Below are 16,007 nucleotides of genomic sequence, written 5' to 3' on the forward strand. Positions count from 1 at the left end.
AAGAAGGATTAAAAAAAAAGAGGACAAGTATACCCAAGGACAACGAATCTCAGTCCCACCAGCGCCGCCGCATCACCCGCCCGTTGTCACTCAAGATACCGAGTACATCGGCGCTGCTAGTCCGTACGCCCCACACCCGTTCAATCGGGTCCGCAATTGACGTCCAGTCCAACCGGTGCACGTCGTGCATGTCGAGGACTGCGCAGACGAGCCACGGCGAGTACATGGGACAGCTGGTATCTTGGTACAGAAAGGGGGACAGGGGGCTCAGCGCCGTGTCCTTGTCCTTTTCCGAGGAGGAGGTGGTGTTTGTAGTGTTTTGAGTAAATGTCAAAGAATGGGGTCGCTGGTGCTGGTGCTGGTGATGATAATGATGATGATGATGATGATGATGATGATGCTGTTGTTCGTGTTCTTGTTCTTCTTCTTCTTCGTCGTCGTCTTCCGACGCAATTGATTCGTCGTCTTCGTCGTCGAGTTCCATGCTGCTCTCTGAGCTGGTTGAAGACGTGGTGACGGACGAAGAGCTGGCACTCGACGCTTCTGATAGCATCGATTCGTCGCTCATCTTGGTCTTCAGTAGAGGCAGCGTACTCGCAGACCTGAACACTCCCGCTGCAACGCTCTCCTCCATGTCATCGTAGCCCGCCAGTGTCTCCAGTGCCCCGGTCGACTTTGAAAATGATGATTCTTCGACGGGCGTGACGCTGATGCGGAGAAATGGCGAGTCGAATGACTGAGATCGTATCCGTACTTTCGGGGAGGAGGGGGTCTGCGGTGCAACGGCAACAGTCGCCATATTGTAGCGGCTAGGGCGCGAAAATCCGTCTATGTGGCAATCATAGAAAAAACAAAGAATCGAAAGGACCACTGGTATATAAACTATCAAGGTAGGCTACTCATCCCTCACTAAGGCTTATATCAATCATAGTTCCCTCGTACATGCATCCACCCGGCTCGCTGGCCCTGCACCGCGAATCTGTGACCACGCCACGACGTTTGTAACCAGACGAGGCTGCAGTGCTTCAGAGGACCGTTTTTCGGACGAGACGCACATGGCGGGGGAGGGGATGGAGTTAGTGGGTGGAATATCATAACACTGCGTAAGCCGAGAGCTGCGACGGGTTGGTGCACCATGCATGGGAGACAGCGCACTCCACACTTGGCGGTTAGTCCTCCAATCGCCATGAATCGATGAACACCAAGGTACAGGGATCGAGAAAGGTATCACGAGCCTAGGACTTACTGCTTCTTTGTTTCAAGTGTACCCGCTACGGTAATGCTGTTCGCAATGCTGTCGATATCTCATTAGTAGCCTGCGACCACATTTCATCATACAGTGGAGTAACATTTCTGGATACGAGCAACACATAGTCGCGACTCCTTCCTTGATTTTTAAAAAAGACCCATTCTGGGAGGACAACGATGCACCACGATGTACTTGATAAGCATAAGTGTTGTGTGACGTGGTGGACATAGTATGGCTACACTGCCGACGATGGCCTTCATTTGTCAACAACTGAGCGGGCCGAGCGCCGCAAAGCAACCATCGTGATGCAGAAAAGCATAGGATCTGTCGGTAGTAAAAAACGTCAAGTCATTCGTTGGAACAAGTCGAAATTTGAATGTGTGATTTTGGTACAGGCTGTATTCGGCCAACCCTAACCGTGGCGCATCATTTCACCCCATATCGTGCATTGCCGCATGAAGTGTAAACGTGAAAGCCAATGAAAGCCGTTTGATAAACACCGTAAGTGCACCACCCATTTCGTAAAGGCATGTCCCAGCCCCAGCTGCCCAGCGCAAGCGAAAACATTTATCCCTTCTTCTTGGAGACACCGACGGTTCGGCCGCGGCGACCGGTGGTCTTGGAGTGCTGACCACGGACACGGAGGCCCCAGTAGTGACGGAGACCACGGTGAGCACGGATCTTCTTCAGGCGCTCAAGATCTTCACGGAGCTTGGAGGCAACACCGTTGGCGAGGATCTGGCTGTTCTTGCCATCGACGATATCGCGCTGCCTGTTGAGGAACCAGGAAGGAATCTTGTCTATATGTGTGTCAGCGATAGTGCAATGGAGATAACATTGGCCACTGCGTACACTGGAGAGGGTTCTGGATGATGGTGACGATGCGCTCAAGCTCTTCGGAGGTGAGGTCACCGGCACGCTTGTTGAGATCGACATCGGCCTTCTTGCAGACCAAGTTGGAGTAACGGCGACCGACACCAGTGATCTTGGTCAAGGCGTACATGACCTTCTGCTTGCCATCGACGTTCGTGTTCAACAAACGGATGATGTATTGGAAGCTGTCCAAGTCAGCATTGCTCTAACTGTGCGAAAACGAGTCGAAGTCAACGTCGCCCATATGTGTGTGCGCGATTCCATTCTCACAGCCACCAGCTATCGCAATCCGCCTGTCCAGTCCAGCTAGCATGCCTAATTTAGTCCATCTCTTCCAGCCAGATCCTTACTATCCTATCGAACACATCCTGCACACCAGGTTCTATCATTGCTCTTCTCACTGGCTCTTGCACGGCTTTGGACTAGGGAGGCGGGTTGATATAACGGGTAGCTGAGATCGGAGCGGGCATTGCGACAAGACGGAAGCGACGAACGATGCGTGAACTCTCGGGTTGGTGTCTTGACATACTTAGACTTCTCTCCGGAGACGAGCGCTGTGCGATTGTCAGCATGTCTGTACTATGCGTGTCGGGCCCTTCAGCACTGCGACCCTGCCCTCTGCGCGAGCGGAATGATTTTCGCTCGACACACGGATACAGTCGCAATGATCAAGGGACTTTCAAGTAAGCAGGGCATACTCACACATGATGGCGGCTTGTCGTACGTCGATGTGGTGTTGTCGATGCTCTGTCGAGTGGGTTATCGAAAATCATCAAATTCACCAGCAAGCGAGTGGGAGCCAAGACGACGGCACGTGCGCTAAGCTAGTCCCGTTCCGACACTAGCCCATTCGACACCATCTCTCCAGTTATTGCATGTAAGCCCTTGTGTTGGACTACACTTTTGGGGGCCACTTAAATTTGCTCCCGAATCGTACGGGTTGTATGAATTGAACACTATTTTCTATGACCTTCTGTCCAGGATGTCACCTCACCGCTCTTTCTCGCTCTGTTGCTTGTTCAGTTCAGTAGTGGGCTGTGCAAAACGACCTGATGGTGCTGCCTAGCAATGCGCTCCCAGCATTTGATCCATCTCAACTTACAACACAAAACAGTAGATCAAGGCACGAGACTAGCCATGTGAGCGAATTCACGTCATGGCCAATATTGTTGCCTGCATAGCCAGGCTGACATTCTCCAGCCACATCCCGCTGTCGCGCGACAAGCGCCTCTGAGGTGGTGCAGTTTGTACTACCTCCAGTTCGTGGCCCCCAACTCACTCTTCTCTGTCCGCAAGCTATGGCTTGCCATCGCACTTCACTTGCACGGCCGGGCTTGAAAAACCTGTCCTTCTGACCTCAACCATCAATCTTGGGAGTTTTTTCTGGTCATGAACCCAAGAGCATTATCCAGTTGCTCTTGTTCAGAACTTCCTCATTGTGTCATGTGTGGCTTCGGCCCCTGCCAATCTCTGCGAGTTGGAGCTTACCCATGCGACTGCGCCACATCTAGCCCCAACAATTCACCCTCGAGGCGTCCCGGCCTGAATGTAGGCAAGACCATCGATAGTGGTGGTTGCAGGGTATGCCAGACTACTTATTGAATTCTTCAGAACACCCACCGAACCGGTTCCCACAGCTATTTGCCAGTCTCCCCCTACCCTTGGATCACCCATTTTGTTTTTACTGGCCTTGTTTCTAGACGTACATTCAACTCAATCTAAGGCCCTTCGTTGTTGGCAACCCAGGATTTTACCACTATTTTCTTTCTGACTGGATCAACTCATGCATCCATCGAAGGTCTCTTCTGAATACTATCACGGAAGTGGACATACCGCTTAGCCATCATGTCCATTGGTCTTGGCTCTCCAACGATGACCTCTCTGCCTCCTGCAAACACATGTGTCGGCACCACTCATGATACTGGCTCTTCAGACGCGATACTCCCTATGCCTGAACTCGCTAGGCAGGACACGAACTCCTCTACCGGAAGTGCACTCAGGCCACCCAATGGAAATTGGGCATTCGAAATCAGTGGAGTATGCCCAAGTTGCCATCATTACCACAAATCGCTCCGGGTACACGTCAGAATCTCGAATGATTTTACCCATGTTCGCGATGTCTACTGCAAAAGGTGCAACCGCTTGTTGTTGTCTTCTGGAAACGCCAACGCCACACGACTATCCCTTCTGTCTACCATGAGTCTAGAGCCAGATCCCATCGAAAATGAGTTCCGTGCCACTTTGATCCATATGATACGAGCTTCTACTCCAATCGCGACGCTCTCTCCTGTCCTCACAGTCATTCCAGAAGTGACATCGGCCGGTCCATCACGGGAGACTTCTATCCGCTCCAGGTCCGGCAGAAGTTCCCGAATGCCTACAACGACCTTTGACGACAATACCTTGCAGACAACAGTTCATAGTATTGGTCGATACAAGCACAAGAAGAACCCTTTAGCCGAGGGTCGGCAGATGCTTTCCGATATTAAGCAAAAAGTCAGCACGAGATTCTTCGAGTCGCGAAATATCCCCTTCAACCTGGGCAAATGGTTTTCGAGGAAGGAGAGCTCAAAGTACGAAAGTCATCATAAGGATCTGGCATGCGCGCCGATCAGCGCTTCTCCTACAATTGAAATAGCACCATCCTCTCGTGAGGAACATGCGGAATCACCAGAGGAGATCGACACCAACTTTGATTTAGCTACGCTTGATGTATGCACCTCGTCAGTCACTGCTGCGGATGCACTGGCTTCACTGAAAACCTTGGACCCTCAAGCCCTACGGGCTTTGCATCCCCAGAAGCGAATTTCATGGGGCCGTAAGCAACTCACCGATTTCAAAACTCGCTTCTCTGGTGTTACGGCTCATATAGCTCCTCCTGGAATGACCGATAGCGACGGTGCCCCATCCCCTCGACGCCATTCTATCCTGGCATATATAGGGGGCGAATTATACCCCTACGAGGATTACGATTTTCATAGGGCAAGTGATCATACACTCAACGGTCGTCCGCTAAGCATGAGTGAAACGCATATTTCGGAAGCTGATACCCTTGTTGACGGTGCGAGCATCTCCTCTGTACCGCGTCATATCCTCGCCGAGACCCTACACCGGGATCATCGCAGGTCATTGCCACCCCGCCCTCTTTCCATTGACAACGTTGTTCATGACTGGTCACAAATTCAGCGAAACAGAGCCGAGGCCCGGAGATCCATTGACTCGACCGCAACCGGAGGTGCTGTTCGAAGCATTGCTGCACGAAGCCATGCTTACAATCACCTATCCCGCAATTCAATCAACCGTGCATCCTCTTTCTACGGTACGGAGCCAACTACTTCACGAGATCAACTTCAAATCGGTGAAGAAGCCGAGCATGCTGGTGCTGGCACTAGTGCATCACAGCGCCCACGATCACTTTCCCCATCATCACCGAAACTCGAAACTGGCATAACGTCACAACACGAATAAACTCGACTGATTTTGTCTCAAATCTTCTGATGTTTTATTTCGGAACTTCTGGGATGAGCCTTAAGTTATCCTGGTAATCTGTTGGATTTTGCGATTCCTGCTTGCTCATTAGCTAGACCTGTTATAGACCAAACTGAGTTTCTTTCCTACTCCCTACGCTGCTGGAACAGTCTTCATATGAAGTTTTGGAACACGGTCGTTTATTGGGTCAAATGAAATATAGACTTCAATCAGAAACTTTGTGGTTCATTTCTCTCAGCTGATAACGATATAGTTTCGTTTCTCTTCCGCATAGCTTGCGGTATGAGTGAATGGCATATGCTAGTAAAGTATTGAACACGATCTTGCATGCTTGCATCACGAATTAAAATTTCAGCTTTAAACAATAGCGCACAAACATTTGCACTCATTATAATAGCATAGCCAATCTCAAGATCTACTTATCCGCAGATCAAAAAAACAAACACGCATAAACTTTCCTCCCGGACTGCATACTCAACAAACTTAACGATTTCTAAAAGCAACGTCTTATGTACAACTACAAATTGGCGAGTAGTTGGAATACACCAAAACGCAGAGGTTGGCGTCTCGAGTACACTGTCGCAAGATGAGTATCACATTCAGTCGAAGCCCTGTATTGAGTTGTACAGGAACGGCGTACTTTTCTTAGAGAGCATGTGCAAATACGACCATCATGTACGTAGCAATGCTGACATCAGGTTCCGCAAATCTGTCTATCTATTGTCAGTTCTCGTTTTGAGTTGCTGTGTAGAATGAGGAAGAGACTCACGCCAAGTCCCGCCACGACTGGTGCTGGTAGGGAACCCAACACGATGATCGCAATGATTGCAATGAGGGACTTCATATCGGTGGTCTTCTGTGAGCAAAGTAGGGTTGAATAGTGCACAACGAGGTAGGGTCAAACATATCGCGAGTGTCGACGATTCTGCGCAAAACTATAACTGTTTTTTTTCGCAGTCGCATCAACCATCTTTTGTATACTGTTCTTTGGCTTTTGCCAAGATATATCTTGATCAGATCAAATAACGGCTTAAAATGGCATCAGCTTGTCCTGACGCTGACAAAGTTGAAGAGACAGGGGTATTACGAGAGCCAAGGCCAAGACTTGGATTACATGATCTGGTGTCTTACATCGATATGATTTTCTCTACCACTACCAAGAGCTGAATGCTTATTAAACATGTAGCCAAGAGCAAACCTTACTTTGACTTGGTACTTGTGACCTGTAAAGGCGGTGTCATACTGCGAGGCTGAAGGACTTCGAAGGGTCTTTTTGCGACAACATCGGCTAGCGAGGTGGGCATTGTATATTGGTGGCTTCTTGAACTGCCGGATTATAGCTTTCATGATGACTTGGGTGTTTTATGGACATGGAGAGTCTGACTGTTAGATTGACAGGCACGCATGTTTGTCATGACGACCCATGAAAGTGTAAACATAGAACAGAACTTTGTCAACAAGACCTTAATGTAGAATGTATCGAGAAGTGAGATTGACAGATTCCAAGGGCTTCAGAATCCGATGCATGCAGATAGCTCGATTGCTCTTGTCCAATGTCTATATAAGGTCAACAGTGCCACTTCATTCCACAGCATCAACCATCAAACACCATCTACTTGTCAACAACTCCTTAACTCAACCCTCTTCATTAACAATGGCCCAAGTCCTCGGTGTAGTAGCCAACGTCCTCGGCGTTTTCGGCTTCTTTGCTTCCTCTTTTCAAAACCCCAACCCAAATGTCTGCAACGTCCGCGTTGCAGCAGCCCTGAACGGTCCCGATCTCAGCGGTGCCGACGGAAGCATCCAAGCAGTTCGTATTTACAACGAGAACCAGCAACTTATCGGTTCTCGAAGCGGCGGCTACATTGGCAGTGGCGGCTTCGCTGACTTTGGCGTTCAACAATCTAACAACCAGCAAGCCATGTTTGTCCAGATCCAAGCCACTAACGACGCAATCTGCATCCCATATGCCACAACTACCTTCGTGGATGGTGCAAAGTACGGTTGGATCGGCGACTGGGGCGCCTTCTGCGGTTTGAACTGGTACTACGGTAACGTCGCAGTAAGTCTTTTCTCCCACCACATCTCCAACTCTACCTTTCTTTCCGCATGCTAACAAGCAACTTAGGTCGATGGCAGCTAGTAAGCACCCACCACTCAAATACAATAACGAAACCATCAAACTAACATTTGAACAACACAGCAAACCCAAATGCACCTGGATCGACAACGACCACACCAACAACTTCAAAGCCGGCATGCTAATGATCCACTGGATCGACTTCACCAACAAGAAAACCCAAGGCTCCCGCCCAGCCGACTACTGCCGCTACCCAGCCTTCCGCGCCTACACTCCCGAAGGCGGATCCATCTTCAAACGCGATGAGCCTACAATCGTGGACCACAGACTCGTCATTAGCTCCGAGCCTGGCCACAATGCGACTGAGCTCTGTGCCAGCAACACTTCGCGCGGCCCAGACTTTGTCTCTCTGTTCGAAGGCATCTATTGCAACATGGAGACTCGTGAGACGGTGCCCGTTTGCGACACGGGTGCTACGGGGCTTTGCTTTAACGCCGAGGCCAAGCAGCTGCAGAAGCCGGATGGAAGGGTTGAGCAGAAGAACTTTACTGAAGTCATCGCATGGAACTGAATGTGATGGTTGGATTTGACAATGCCAAATTTGGCGGCTTCGGCACGGCTTGGTGTGCGCTTGTATCTATACCATCACACCATTGAGTTTGTTTAGAGTTTTCCTTTGTACTTAGACGACGCACTTAGATCACATTCATTTGGGAAATTGGGGCTTTTGTAGCTAGGACGTTAATATCATTGATTTTCTAGACTAGGCATGAATGTTTGATTCGTATCCAATAGTAAAGTTCTCGCGGGTGCTCTTGAAGCCACGCACGAACACCGTCTCGAACCGAGCCCTACGCCTCCGAATTCAACACCTTCCCCTTTGAGTCGTCTCTTGAAAGAAAAAAAATGTGCAATGACAACAAAAAACATACAACAGCGGGGATTCGCTAGTGGTCACCCACCTAACTACTAGTCCGCCGGTCGAAGACTTAACGTGTGGAGAACGAACGGGATCCGGTGCAGTATTTCGCCGATGGTCGTATGTGGAATAATTTTCAAGAGTCAAGATTCATGTAGCAAGTGTAAATGAGAGAAGAGGTCCGATATCTGATGTGGAACTCCCAGTAGAGCGGGTTTGGTGGCCAGCCGCGTTATCCGAAAAGTATGACCTCACATTTCGTAATAAGTTTTCTGATAGTCCCGACACTTCCTTAGGTCCTTGAACAATGTATTTAAAATCGGAGAAGATACTAGGGAGTATTACATGCATTTCAAGGTTGTTTAAAAGATGAATAAGGATAATAGCAAAGCAAAAGAAACGAACATATGAACAGAAAATTTAATACATCTCCACGCTTCCTCTTCCCATGATGCTCTAGAACACCTACCAATCATCAATCATATCATTAAACTCCTCACTCTCAACGTCCATAACCTTTCTCGCGGCCTCACTTCCACTAACAGGCAGCATCTCAAGCCCTCCCTTGTCACCTTCGTCATCATCGTCACTCTTAGCCTTGCCCTTGAAATCCTTCGGGACCTCTTCTGGATCCAGCAATCCAACTTGGAAGAGCACACTAGCCTGATCCCAATACAGTCTCTCGCTCCATATCTTGCCAGCACGGAAGCCAACAATGCTTATGACAACGATTTCGACTTTTTCGTTTGTAGGAGGGACGCCTGGTAGGATCCAGGGCATCTGGCAGGTGTGTTTGAAGTTAAAGTAAATTTCATCAACAATACGGTCCACGCCTATAGTGCGCGAGATGAGGCGCATATGGAGGGATGGCGGACAGCTTCTCAGGAAGTAGTCACGATAAAAGCGTTTAAGGTCGGACATACCGATGCCGCCCGTCATCGTTGGTGTAAAGTTTATAGAGGGCCTTGGGCTTCGGGTATAGGTTTCTAAAAGCTTGTCGACTGCCTTGCCATGAAATTTTTCTGTTTGTTTGTTAGACTGTTGTTACGGGAAATTTGCTGAAGGAAGGACCCACGCTCTTCGTTCTGTTCCAGTACTCGTTCCAAGTCAACTTCAGCGCTGAAGCCTTTTCTTACTGTGCTCAAACTCCGGCTCCATGCAAGCGCATCGGCGACGGCGTCGTATTCGGGCAAATCATGTTCGGCAAATCCAGCGTCTACACCTTCGTACGTGAAGCAAGGATACAAAATCTTGTCCTGCAAGCCTCCAACGCCAATGCCAGGTGTGACGCGCTTCTGCACCGTTTTCCGCTTGCCCTGAATGCCGAGGACTTCTGGACGGCGCACCACGCCCACCGTGCACTCATTTCCGGATGCACCCTCTGCGAGGTGTACGAGGACGCGAAAAGAGGAGGTGAAGCGATGTCGTGTGTCGGGAATTGAAGTCGGGTAGTAAGCGATGAGGGAACAGAGTTTCGAGGTCGCGGCTCTGGGCTCCGAAAAGATGTCTAAGCACACAGCAGCTGCATCTCCAAAAGCTGAGGATTTACTGTCAGCGAATGTTTTCTCAGGCTGCGACTAGCAGGCAGTGGTCGTTTCCAATGCGCAAGACTAATAAAGGGTCGTATACCTACGATAGCGTAACGCTCTCCAATACTCATGTTCTCGCCCAACTTATGGAGCGTCTGCACATATTGCTTCCCGCCATTGCCCATGGGAATGTATTCGACAACAAAGCCCTCGTCACGCCATGCCTTCATGGTCTGGACATCAAACTCAGCATCTTCAGCGGTAATGTAGAGCAGCGGCGTGCTGCTCCTAAAGGACAGCCAGCCATTGCGATCGGCAAGGAATTGCTGCGCCATATCGTCGTGGTTGGTGTTGCTTGAAAAAGCGTTCGCATCAGGCGCTCCGGTCAGGCCAGGATTATTGCAGCTCCACTAATATTCGTGAGGCTTGCCCAGTTCTGCATTGGTCACGTCCGGTTTCCGCTGCAGGATGGCCAAGGACGCTTTCCGAGGCAGAAACAAAAGTTGAAGATGTATTCAGCGTACGACAGCACGCGAAGCACGACTTATCTTATGGCGCATTTTCGGCTCGGATACACACCAAACCCTGTTGTACTGTGTTGGAGACGGGGTTTAGTGGAGGCGTGCGCGCGTCCTCCGACTTGCCTATGACGTAACTGGAGACATGCGTCCGCCTCGGGTTTAGCAGTGCCGCTAAGGGCCGTCGTCAACACCACAGAAATAGCCAATCTTTGTTAAGGGCTAAGCCTTACCGCATTTTTCTTCCGTGCATAGCCAGGGCTTACAGGTGCCGGGATATTTATTTGGGCCCGTGATACCGTGGAGCAGAAAACTGTTCCTGGTCATTAATATATATTATACCCTCTCAAGGCCAAAGTATATCTCTGAGAAGTACACTGTGCAAGCTTATGCAAGCACATTCAAGAGTTTGAAACGATAAAAATATAAAAATATATCTATAAAAGAGGCCCAACTAAGTATCAATTCGGAATCCTGCCAAGTGTCAAAAGCCTGAACATGCGACAGTGCTCCCCTCCTAATGGCACCCAATTCCCGCAACACAGGTATTGCACGAGTCAGCCACCGAACAAAATCCCACGATCGACATACATATAACGCAGGCTAGTAGGGATCGTGATAGTATCAGGTGGCCTCGGTGGCTTCATTATGCCGACTCTCTTTATTGAAGAACTCAAGGTTCACCCGCATGGCCCGCAATATCTGCCTTCGTGATTAGCGCCATTTCCCAATCGAGCATGAGTTACGAACGCCTTTGCAAGCTTTCCTTTGCCTTGCATCTGCTATCTCTTTGACCTCTTTGATTTTCATCTCCAGCCACTCTTCCGGTGTACCATCGAAGTAATAATTCAGCTGCTCTGAGAAGATCCATTCACTGTCATCTTCGATTGGATTGAAGAAATCGTAGCCTAGTACCCTGACGTCCATGTTGGCGTTTCTGAAAGTAGCAGAAAATGGTCTGATGGTTTCGAGAACCTGGAACAGGCTCTTTTTGTATTGTATGCGCCAGGGTAAATAGATTTTAACCTTTAAATGTCGATTGCTCTTGAGCATGAGAAGGCTATCGAGACTGTCTTCCAGAGCCGTTTTCGCGAATCCTGACATCCCCAACCCGTAGAGTGAGTTTTCGTAAACACTTATGGTAAGCCTGCTGATAATCTCTTTGATGGGAAAGCACATGGGTCCGAAGCGGTTACGATTGATGTGAGCTCGAACACACCGATAATCGATTTCAGCGACTGTTATGGCCCTAAAGTACCTCGTTGCAGCCTCAGATGCAAACTCGATGCCCACGAATCTGGAATTAGCGAATGGTGGTACAGAAAGATGTGGCAAATCAAGGATGGGTTGTTCAGATATCTTGAGTGCATCAGGGGTTATTGAAAGAGCCTCGTCGAGACGTTCGGCATGCTCGTCACCCCAAAGAAGATCGTAGCTATGAGCACAAAACGGTCAGCAGAGTTTCCTTGATAATTCCACTTTGCTAATTCTCATAAAAGACCTTGTAATGGTCAATCTGCGGTTACGAGAGTTAATAACGCACATCTGATCGCGAAGCTCGCGCGGTAGTCTTGAAAGGATAAGCGATGTCAAAGGGAGACATAATTCCAGTTCGGAACACGCCGTGGCAACAGAATTTAGTTTTCTATAGATGATCAGCTATCAACCCATACATGATTCGTGTATAAATATACTCGTCAGCAATGATCAGCTGTGCTTTGAGCCGCTGAAGCGTGGGATCATTATCCATCCTTTGCTGATCTTCTTCAGCTTGAGCTTCCAGTTCTCCAAATTCATCGTAAAACGGTGTTAGGAGAGCCGTGGTCAATCTCTCTTCATCGATTTCTTCCCATGAATCACCAAAGATTCTTTTCTTGCGTACTTCAATGCTGATAATATTAGCGGCGTGTATTGATGTAAAGTCACGATTTTCACAAACTCTTGTTGTATCCTAAGGTAGCGGGTCATGATGCTAGTTCGAATATTAGTAAATTGTGATCCATGCCTCCAAAGCTCCTTACGCTCTCCCTTCATCATACAAGCCAAGTAACCGCACAGACTGATCATGATCGAGGCCCCAGAGCCTATGATCAAGTCCGGAATTAAGTTCACTATGGAGAAGTCAATCAGCTGTGATCGCAACACAAAAGAGACAATTAATGGGAAGAACACCGTACTGACGCGACCGCACAACCATGATTATTGTCTAATGATCTGAATAGTGAATTGGGAAGAAGGAACAGAAGCAGAACTGGAGATGGCGTCTGTTGACTACTTGTTAGTAGCTGCGGGGCGTTTAGGCGCCAGCAGGTCGTGATTGGTGGATGCAAAGGACGGAGCACACGCGTTTTCACGTGAGCATATGCCCCATGGACTAGTGAGGCAACTGCGACTGCGCCAGTTCAATCTACGAAAAAGTGCGTTCGATTTGCAACGATCTCCATCATCATAACATCAGTCCCATCATTCGTGAGACCTATGCCATTGCTTGAGCGCCAGATATCTCTCTCGAAGGATGACAGTATAACACTGTCCCAGAAGTCAAGCAGCACACATAATCGCTTCACGTTTGACAATCAAGAATCCACCCTTTACGACTTTGTCGGAGCCCCAAGGCTCATATGTTTGTAAATTTTGGTTGTACAGACTTGCAAAATTACGTACAGAAACCCTATACCTGGGCTTACTGCCGCTACGAAAAACAACGCCTTCGCATCTAACCGGTCACCTGCCATTATGCGAAGTATTGAAAGCAGATATGACTGCCCTCCTTCCGTCGAGCCGAAAAAGAAACCCAAACACCGTCGCGTGCGTGCGTGCGAGCTATGGGTGCCTATCCCGCTCTTGTCGCAAACGCCATCCGATGCTTTTTAAACGCCAGGTTAAAACGCCAAGTAGAGTGTGGATCGAGGAAAAATTATTATAAAGTGGACGTGACCAAACCTATTTGTAGTGTTGTGTTTTGATGCGCAAGAATGCGCTCTTTTCCTACTTTTTTTTCTGGTTTTCTTGTTAGAGGCCTTCGGTAGCACTGATACGCACCTGGAGCGGCGTCGGATGGCTGGTGCGGAGGTAAGTGTGTGTGCTCGGCGTATAAATGAACCCTGTCTCGGAGGGTGAGTTGCTAACAAGGTGGATCTTTGGTTGTGCATCAAAATGCAGCCGGAACTGAACAATAAGGAAACGTCAGAAACCCCAAGGTTGTAAGCAAAATGAAAGGGTGGAAATAGTGCGAACATGCGCAAGCTTAGCTGAAACAAAGCCTATGCTGCCGTTGGAGTAGGGACTCCATTGGCAGCAAGCTTGGACTGTTGGCGCTTTGCTGCAGAATGTTCGCTGTCCTACATTAGCACAATCGTCAGCATTTTGGTGTAACACTACCCCCGAGACACGAGTGAGCGCTGGGAGGATTTGGTGAGGCGTTCTTCACGCACGTCAAGGCCAGTATCGGCGAAGTGGCGCTTAGCACTTTTCGCGTCCTTCTTCTTTTTATCTTTGCTAGACTTCTTCGGCCGCGTTTCTCCCGGCAGGAATACGTCGTCAGGAAGTGCAGTGCTACTTGGTCAGTAAAGTGGTAAAGCAAGGATGTTTGAAAAACTTACTTGCGAGTGTGAACCACCTTGACGGACATAAGTTTTTCGTCGTAAAGATCCGAATCTGTGATATAGCTCCTAAACTGGCTGACAGGATAAGAGATATCGAGCGACTTGGTAGCATCTACGGGAATGGTCAGCATGGTGAACCATAAATATGCAGATTGGTTAGACGTACCCGGAGGTAAAGTGAGACCAATGTAGAAGGTTGTGGTGTAGATGATGTGGGTATCGTTGTCGGCTGGCGTAGTGCCGTCTGCAGGCACTTCAGAAGCTGGAATCATGTACTCGAGGGAACCCTGAGTAACTTCGTGGAACTGATCATCTTTACAACGATGATACCGCTCAAAGTAGTTGATATATGGACGTGCAGTATCGATACCAGTCTGTCCATCATCAATGCCCTTGACAATGTGACGGATTTTGGACTGCACCAGTCCAGAGAATGTCGAGTTTGCCTCCTTGGTCCGACTTGCAGCAACCACGCTCAAGTAGTATTTGTGGTCTTTGGTAAAAAATGAGTGTCGTTCGAACAATGCATTCCAATCTTTTGTTCCTGCAAAGATGTGCTGTAGGATCTTGTCCGCTCTTCCAAATTCGTCCTTCATAATACGCAGGGTAGATGGCATGACAGTATGTGTGGCACACATGGAGGGGAACGCAGGCGTGATTATGGGCATGAGGTGTGCTCTGTCACCACCATATACCTGTGGGTTCCATACCCGCAGACCCAAATCGCCTTCTTCGATATGTTTCAGCATGACCGGTCTCGGCCAAGTCCACTTGTACATCAGACTGAAGAACTTGGAAACAATGGTAGCACCATTTGCCATGGGGTAGAGTTGGCAAATGCGAGCAACCATAATAGCCCACGCGACACCACCAGGGTATCCGAAGACAGCTCCGTAGATGCCTCGACGGTTGGACCACAGCTTGATGGCCCTCAGAGCATGCCTGAAGCTGACTTTCTGCGGTACCGCATCCAGGAGCTCATTGGTAACTCGTGTGCCGTTGACGCTTCGGGTTGCCGACTCCGATAGGCCCTCCAGATCCTTCTTCTCGATGGTATCCATGTTCCTGGGTATCGAAGACCGCTTTGGCAACGATGCAAATAGCAAATCTATGCTCACTTCACGGTATTCCATCTTGATAATTGGTACGAAGGCGTCTTCGACGGGTACGAACTCGTTGATGTCGTCGACGTTGGACATTTCTCGAAATGTTGGAGGGAAGAATTCGAAAAACTCGTGGATGGCCACGAATTTAGGCGCGACAACGAGCGTGTCAATATCGGACGACGGTCCATGAACACCGAGAGCATAACTGCCGAATGTGAAGATCTTGCCGCCTGCAGCATCGATGACGGACTGCTGCACACCCTTTTGCTTTCCCACGCGACGGATAAATTCTTCGACGACTTTCTGGATGTGTTCGATGACTTCCTCCCTGTATCATGTTAGACAAGCGCTCCCGCTTCCCTAGGAGACAGCGTGACGTACCTCCTTCGGTTGCCTTCTGGGGTTTCAAAGACGTTTTCCGCCTTGAGCGTCTCGATGAGCTTGTCATTCAGCTTGATATCATGCTCGGTAGGCGCGGCCTCTGAGATGGCGCTAGTGACACCAAATTGGCGGGATGGTTTCTTCTGGCCGTCCATGGTCGACGTGATGGGATGTGTGTGGGGAGTCGCGCAACTTCGGAGGTGCTTTGGTACGCTGATGTTTGGCGGATCCCACTAGGCAATGAAGCGCGTGTCGGAG

General features: G+C 49.1%; 7 protein-coding genes across 7 annotated transcripts; 2 read left to right on the forward strand and 5 right to left on the reverse strand.

Annotated features, from left to right (window-relative positions):
- Positions 1 to 49: 49 nt before the first annotated feature.
- Positions 50 to 799, reverse strand: COCVIDRAFT_93084 (hypothetical protein; the record flags this gene model as incomplete). Its single annotated transcript, XM_014703447.1, has 1 exon — positions 50 to 799. One exon carries the CDS (start codon positions 797 to 799, stop codon positions 50 to 52), a length of 750 nt encoding a protein of 249 aa, XP_014558933.1.
- A 1,017-nt stretch (positions 800 to 1,816) lies between these two features.
- Positions 1,817 to 2,828, reverse strand: COCVIDRAFT_35731 (hypothetical protein; the record flags this gene model as incomplete). The annotated part of the gene is made up of 4 exons (XM_014703448.1): positions 1,817 to 2,049; positions 2,102 to 2,307; positions 2,652 to 2,676; positions 2,825 to 2,828. 4 exons carry the CDS (start codon positions 2,826 to 2,828, stop codon positions 1,817 to 1,819), a joined length of 468 nt encoding a protein of 155 aa, XP_014558934.1.
- A 1,139-nt stretch (positions 2,829 to 3,967) lies between these two features.
- Positions 3,968 to 5,590, forward strand: COCVIDRAFT_24629 (hypothetical protein; the record flags this gene model as incomplete). The annotated part of the gene is made up of 1 exon (XM_014703412.1): positions 3,968 to 5,590. One exon carries the CDS (start codon positions 3,968 to 3,970, stop codon positions 5,588 to 5,590), a length of 1,623 nt encoding a protein of 540 aa, XP_014558898.1.
- A 1,675-nt stretch (positions 5,591 to 7,265) lies between these two features.
- Positions 7,266 to 8,262, forward strand: COCVIDRAFT_92992 (hypothetical protein; the record flags this gene model as incomplete). Its single annotated transcript, XM_014703449.1, has 3 exons — positions 7,266 to 7,673; positions 7,740 to 7,753; positions 7,815 to 8,262. The coding sequence occupies 3 exons, from the start codon at positions 7,266 to 7,268 to the stop codon at positions 8,260 to 8,262; spliced, it is 870 nt and encodes a 289-aa protein (XP_014558935.1).
- Positions 8,263 to 9,075: 813 nt separating this feature from the next.
- COCVIDRAFT_93214 (hypothetical protein) lies at positions 9,076 to 10,474 on the reverse strand (the record flags this gene model as incomplete). Its single annotated transcript, XM_014703450.1, has 3 exons — positions 9,076 to 9,632; positions 9,686 to 10,147; positions 10,240 to 10,474. 3 exons carry the CDS (start codon positions 10,472 to 10,474, stop codon positions 9,076 to 9,078), a joined length of 1,254 nt encoding a protein of 417 aa, XP_014558936.1.
- An 807-nt stretch (positions 10,475 to 11,281) lies between these two features.
- On the reverse strand, positions 11,282 to 12,625 carry COCVIDRAFT_24632 (hypothetical protein; the record flags this gene model as incomplete). The annotated part of the gene is made up of 5 exons (XM_014703413.1): positions 11,282 to 11,359; positions 11,408 to 12,092; positions 12,201 to 12,302; positions 12,352 to 12,546; positions 12,597 to 12,625. 5 exons carry the CDS (start codon positions 12,623 to 12,625, stop codon positions 11,282 to 11,284), a joined length of 1,089 nt encoding a protein of 362 aa, XP_014558899.1.
- Positions 12,626 to 13,920: 1,295 nt separating this feature from the next.
- On the reverse strand, positions 13,921 to 15,904 carry COCVIDRAFT_24633 (hypothetical protein; the record flags this gene model as incomplete). Its single annotated transcript, XM_014703414.1, has 5 exons — positions 13,921 to 13,998; positions 14,092 to 14,212; positions 14,260 to 14,374; positions 14,429 to 15,696; positions 15,750 to 15,904. The coding sequence occupies 5 exons, from the start codon at positions 15,902 to 15,904 to the stop codon at positions 13,921 to 13,923; spliced, it is 1,737 nt and encodes a 578-aa protein (XP_014558900.1).
- Positions 15,905 to 16,007: the final 103 nt, after the last annotated feature.

The sequence above is a fragment of the Bipolaris victoriae genome (assembly GCF_000527765.1).
Source record: "Bipolaris victoriae FI3 unplaced genomic scaffold scaffold_22, whole genome shotgun sequence".
Lineage (NCBI taxonomy): Eukaryota > Fungi > Ascomycota > Dothideomycetes > Pleosporales > Pleosporaceae > Bipolaris > Bipolaris victoriae.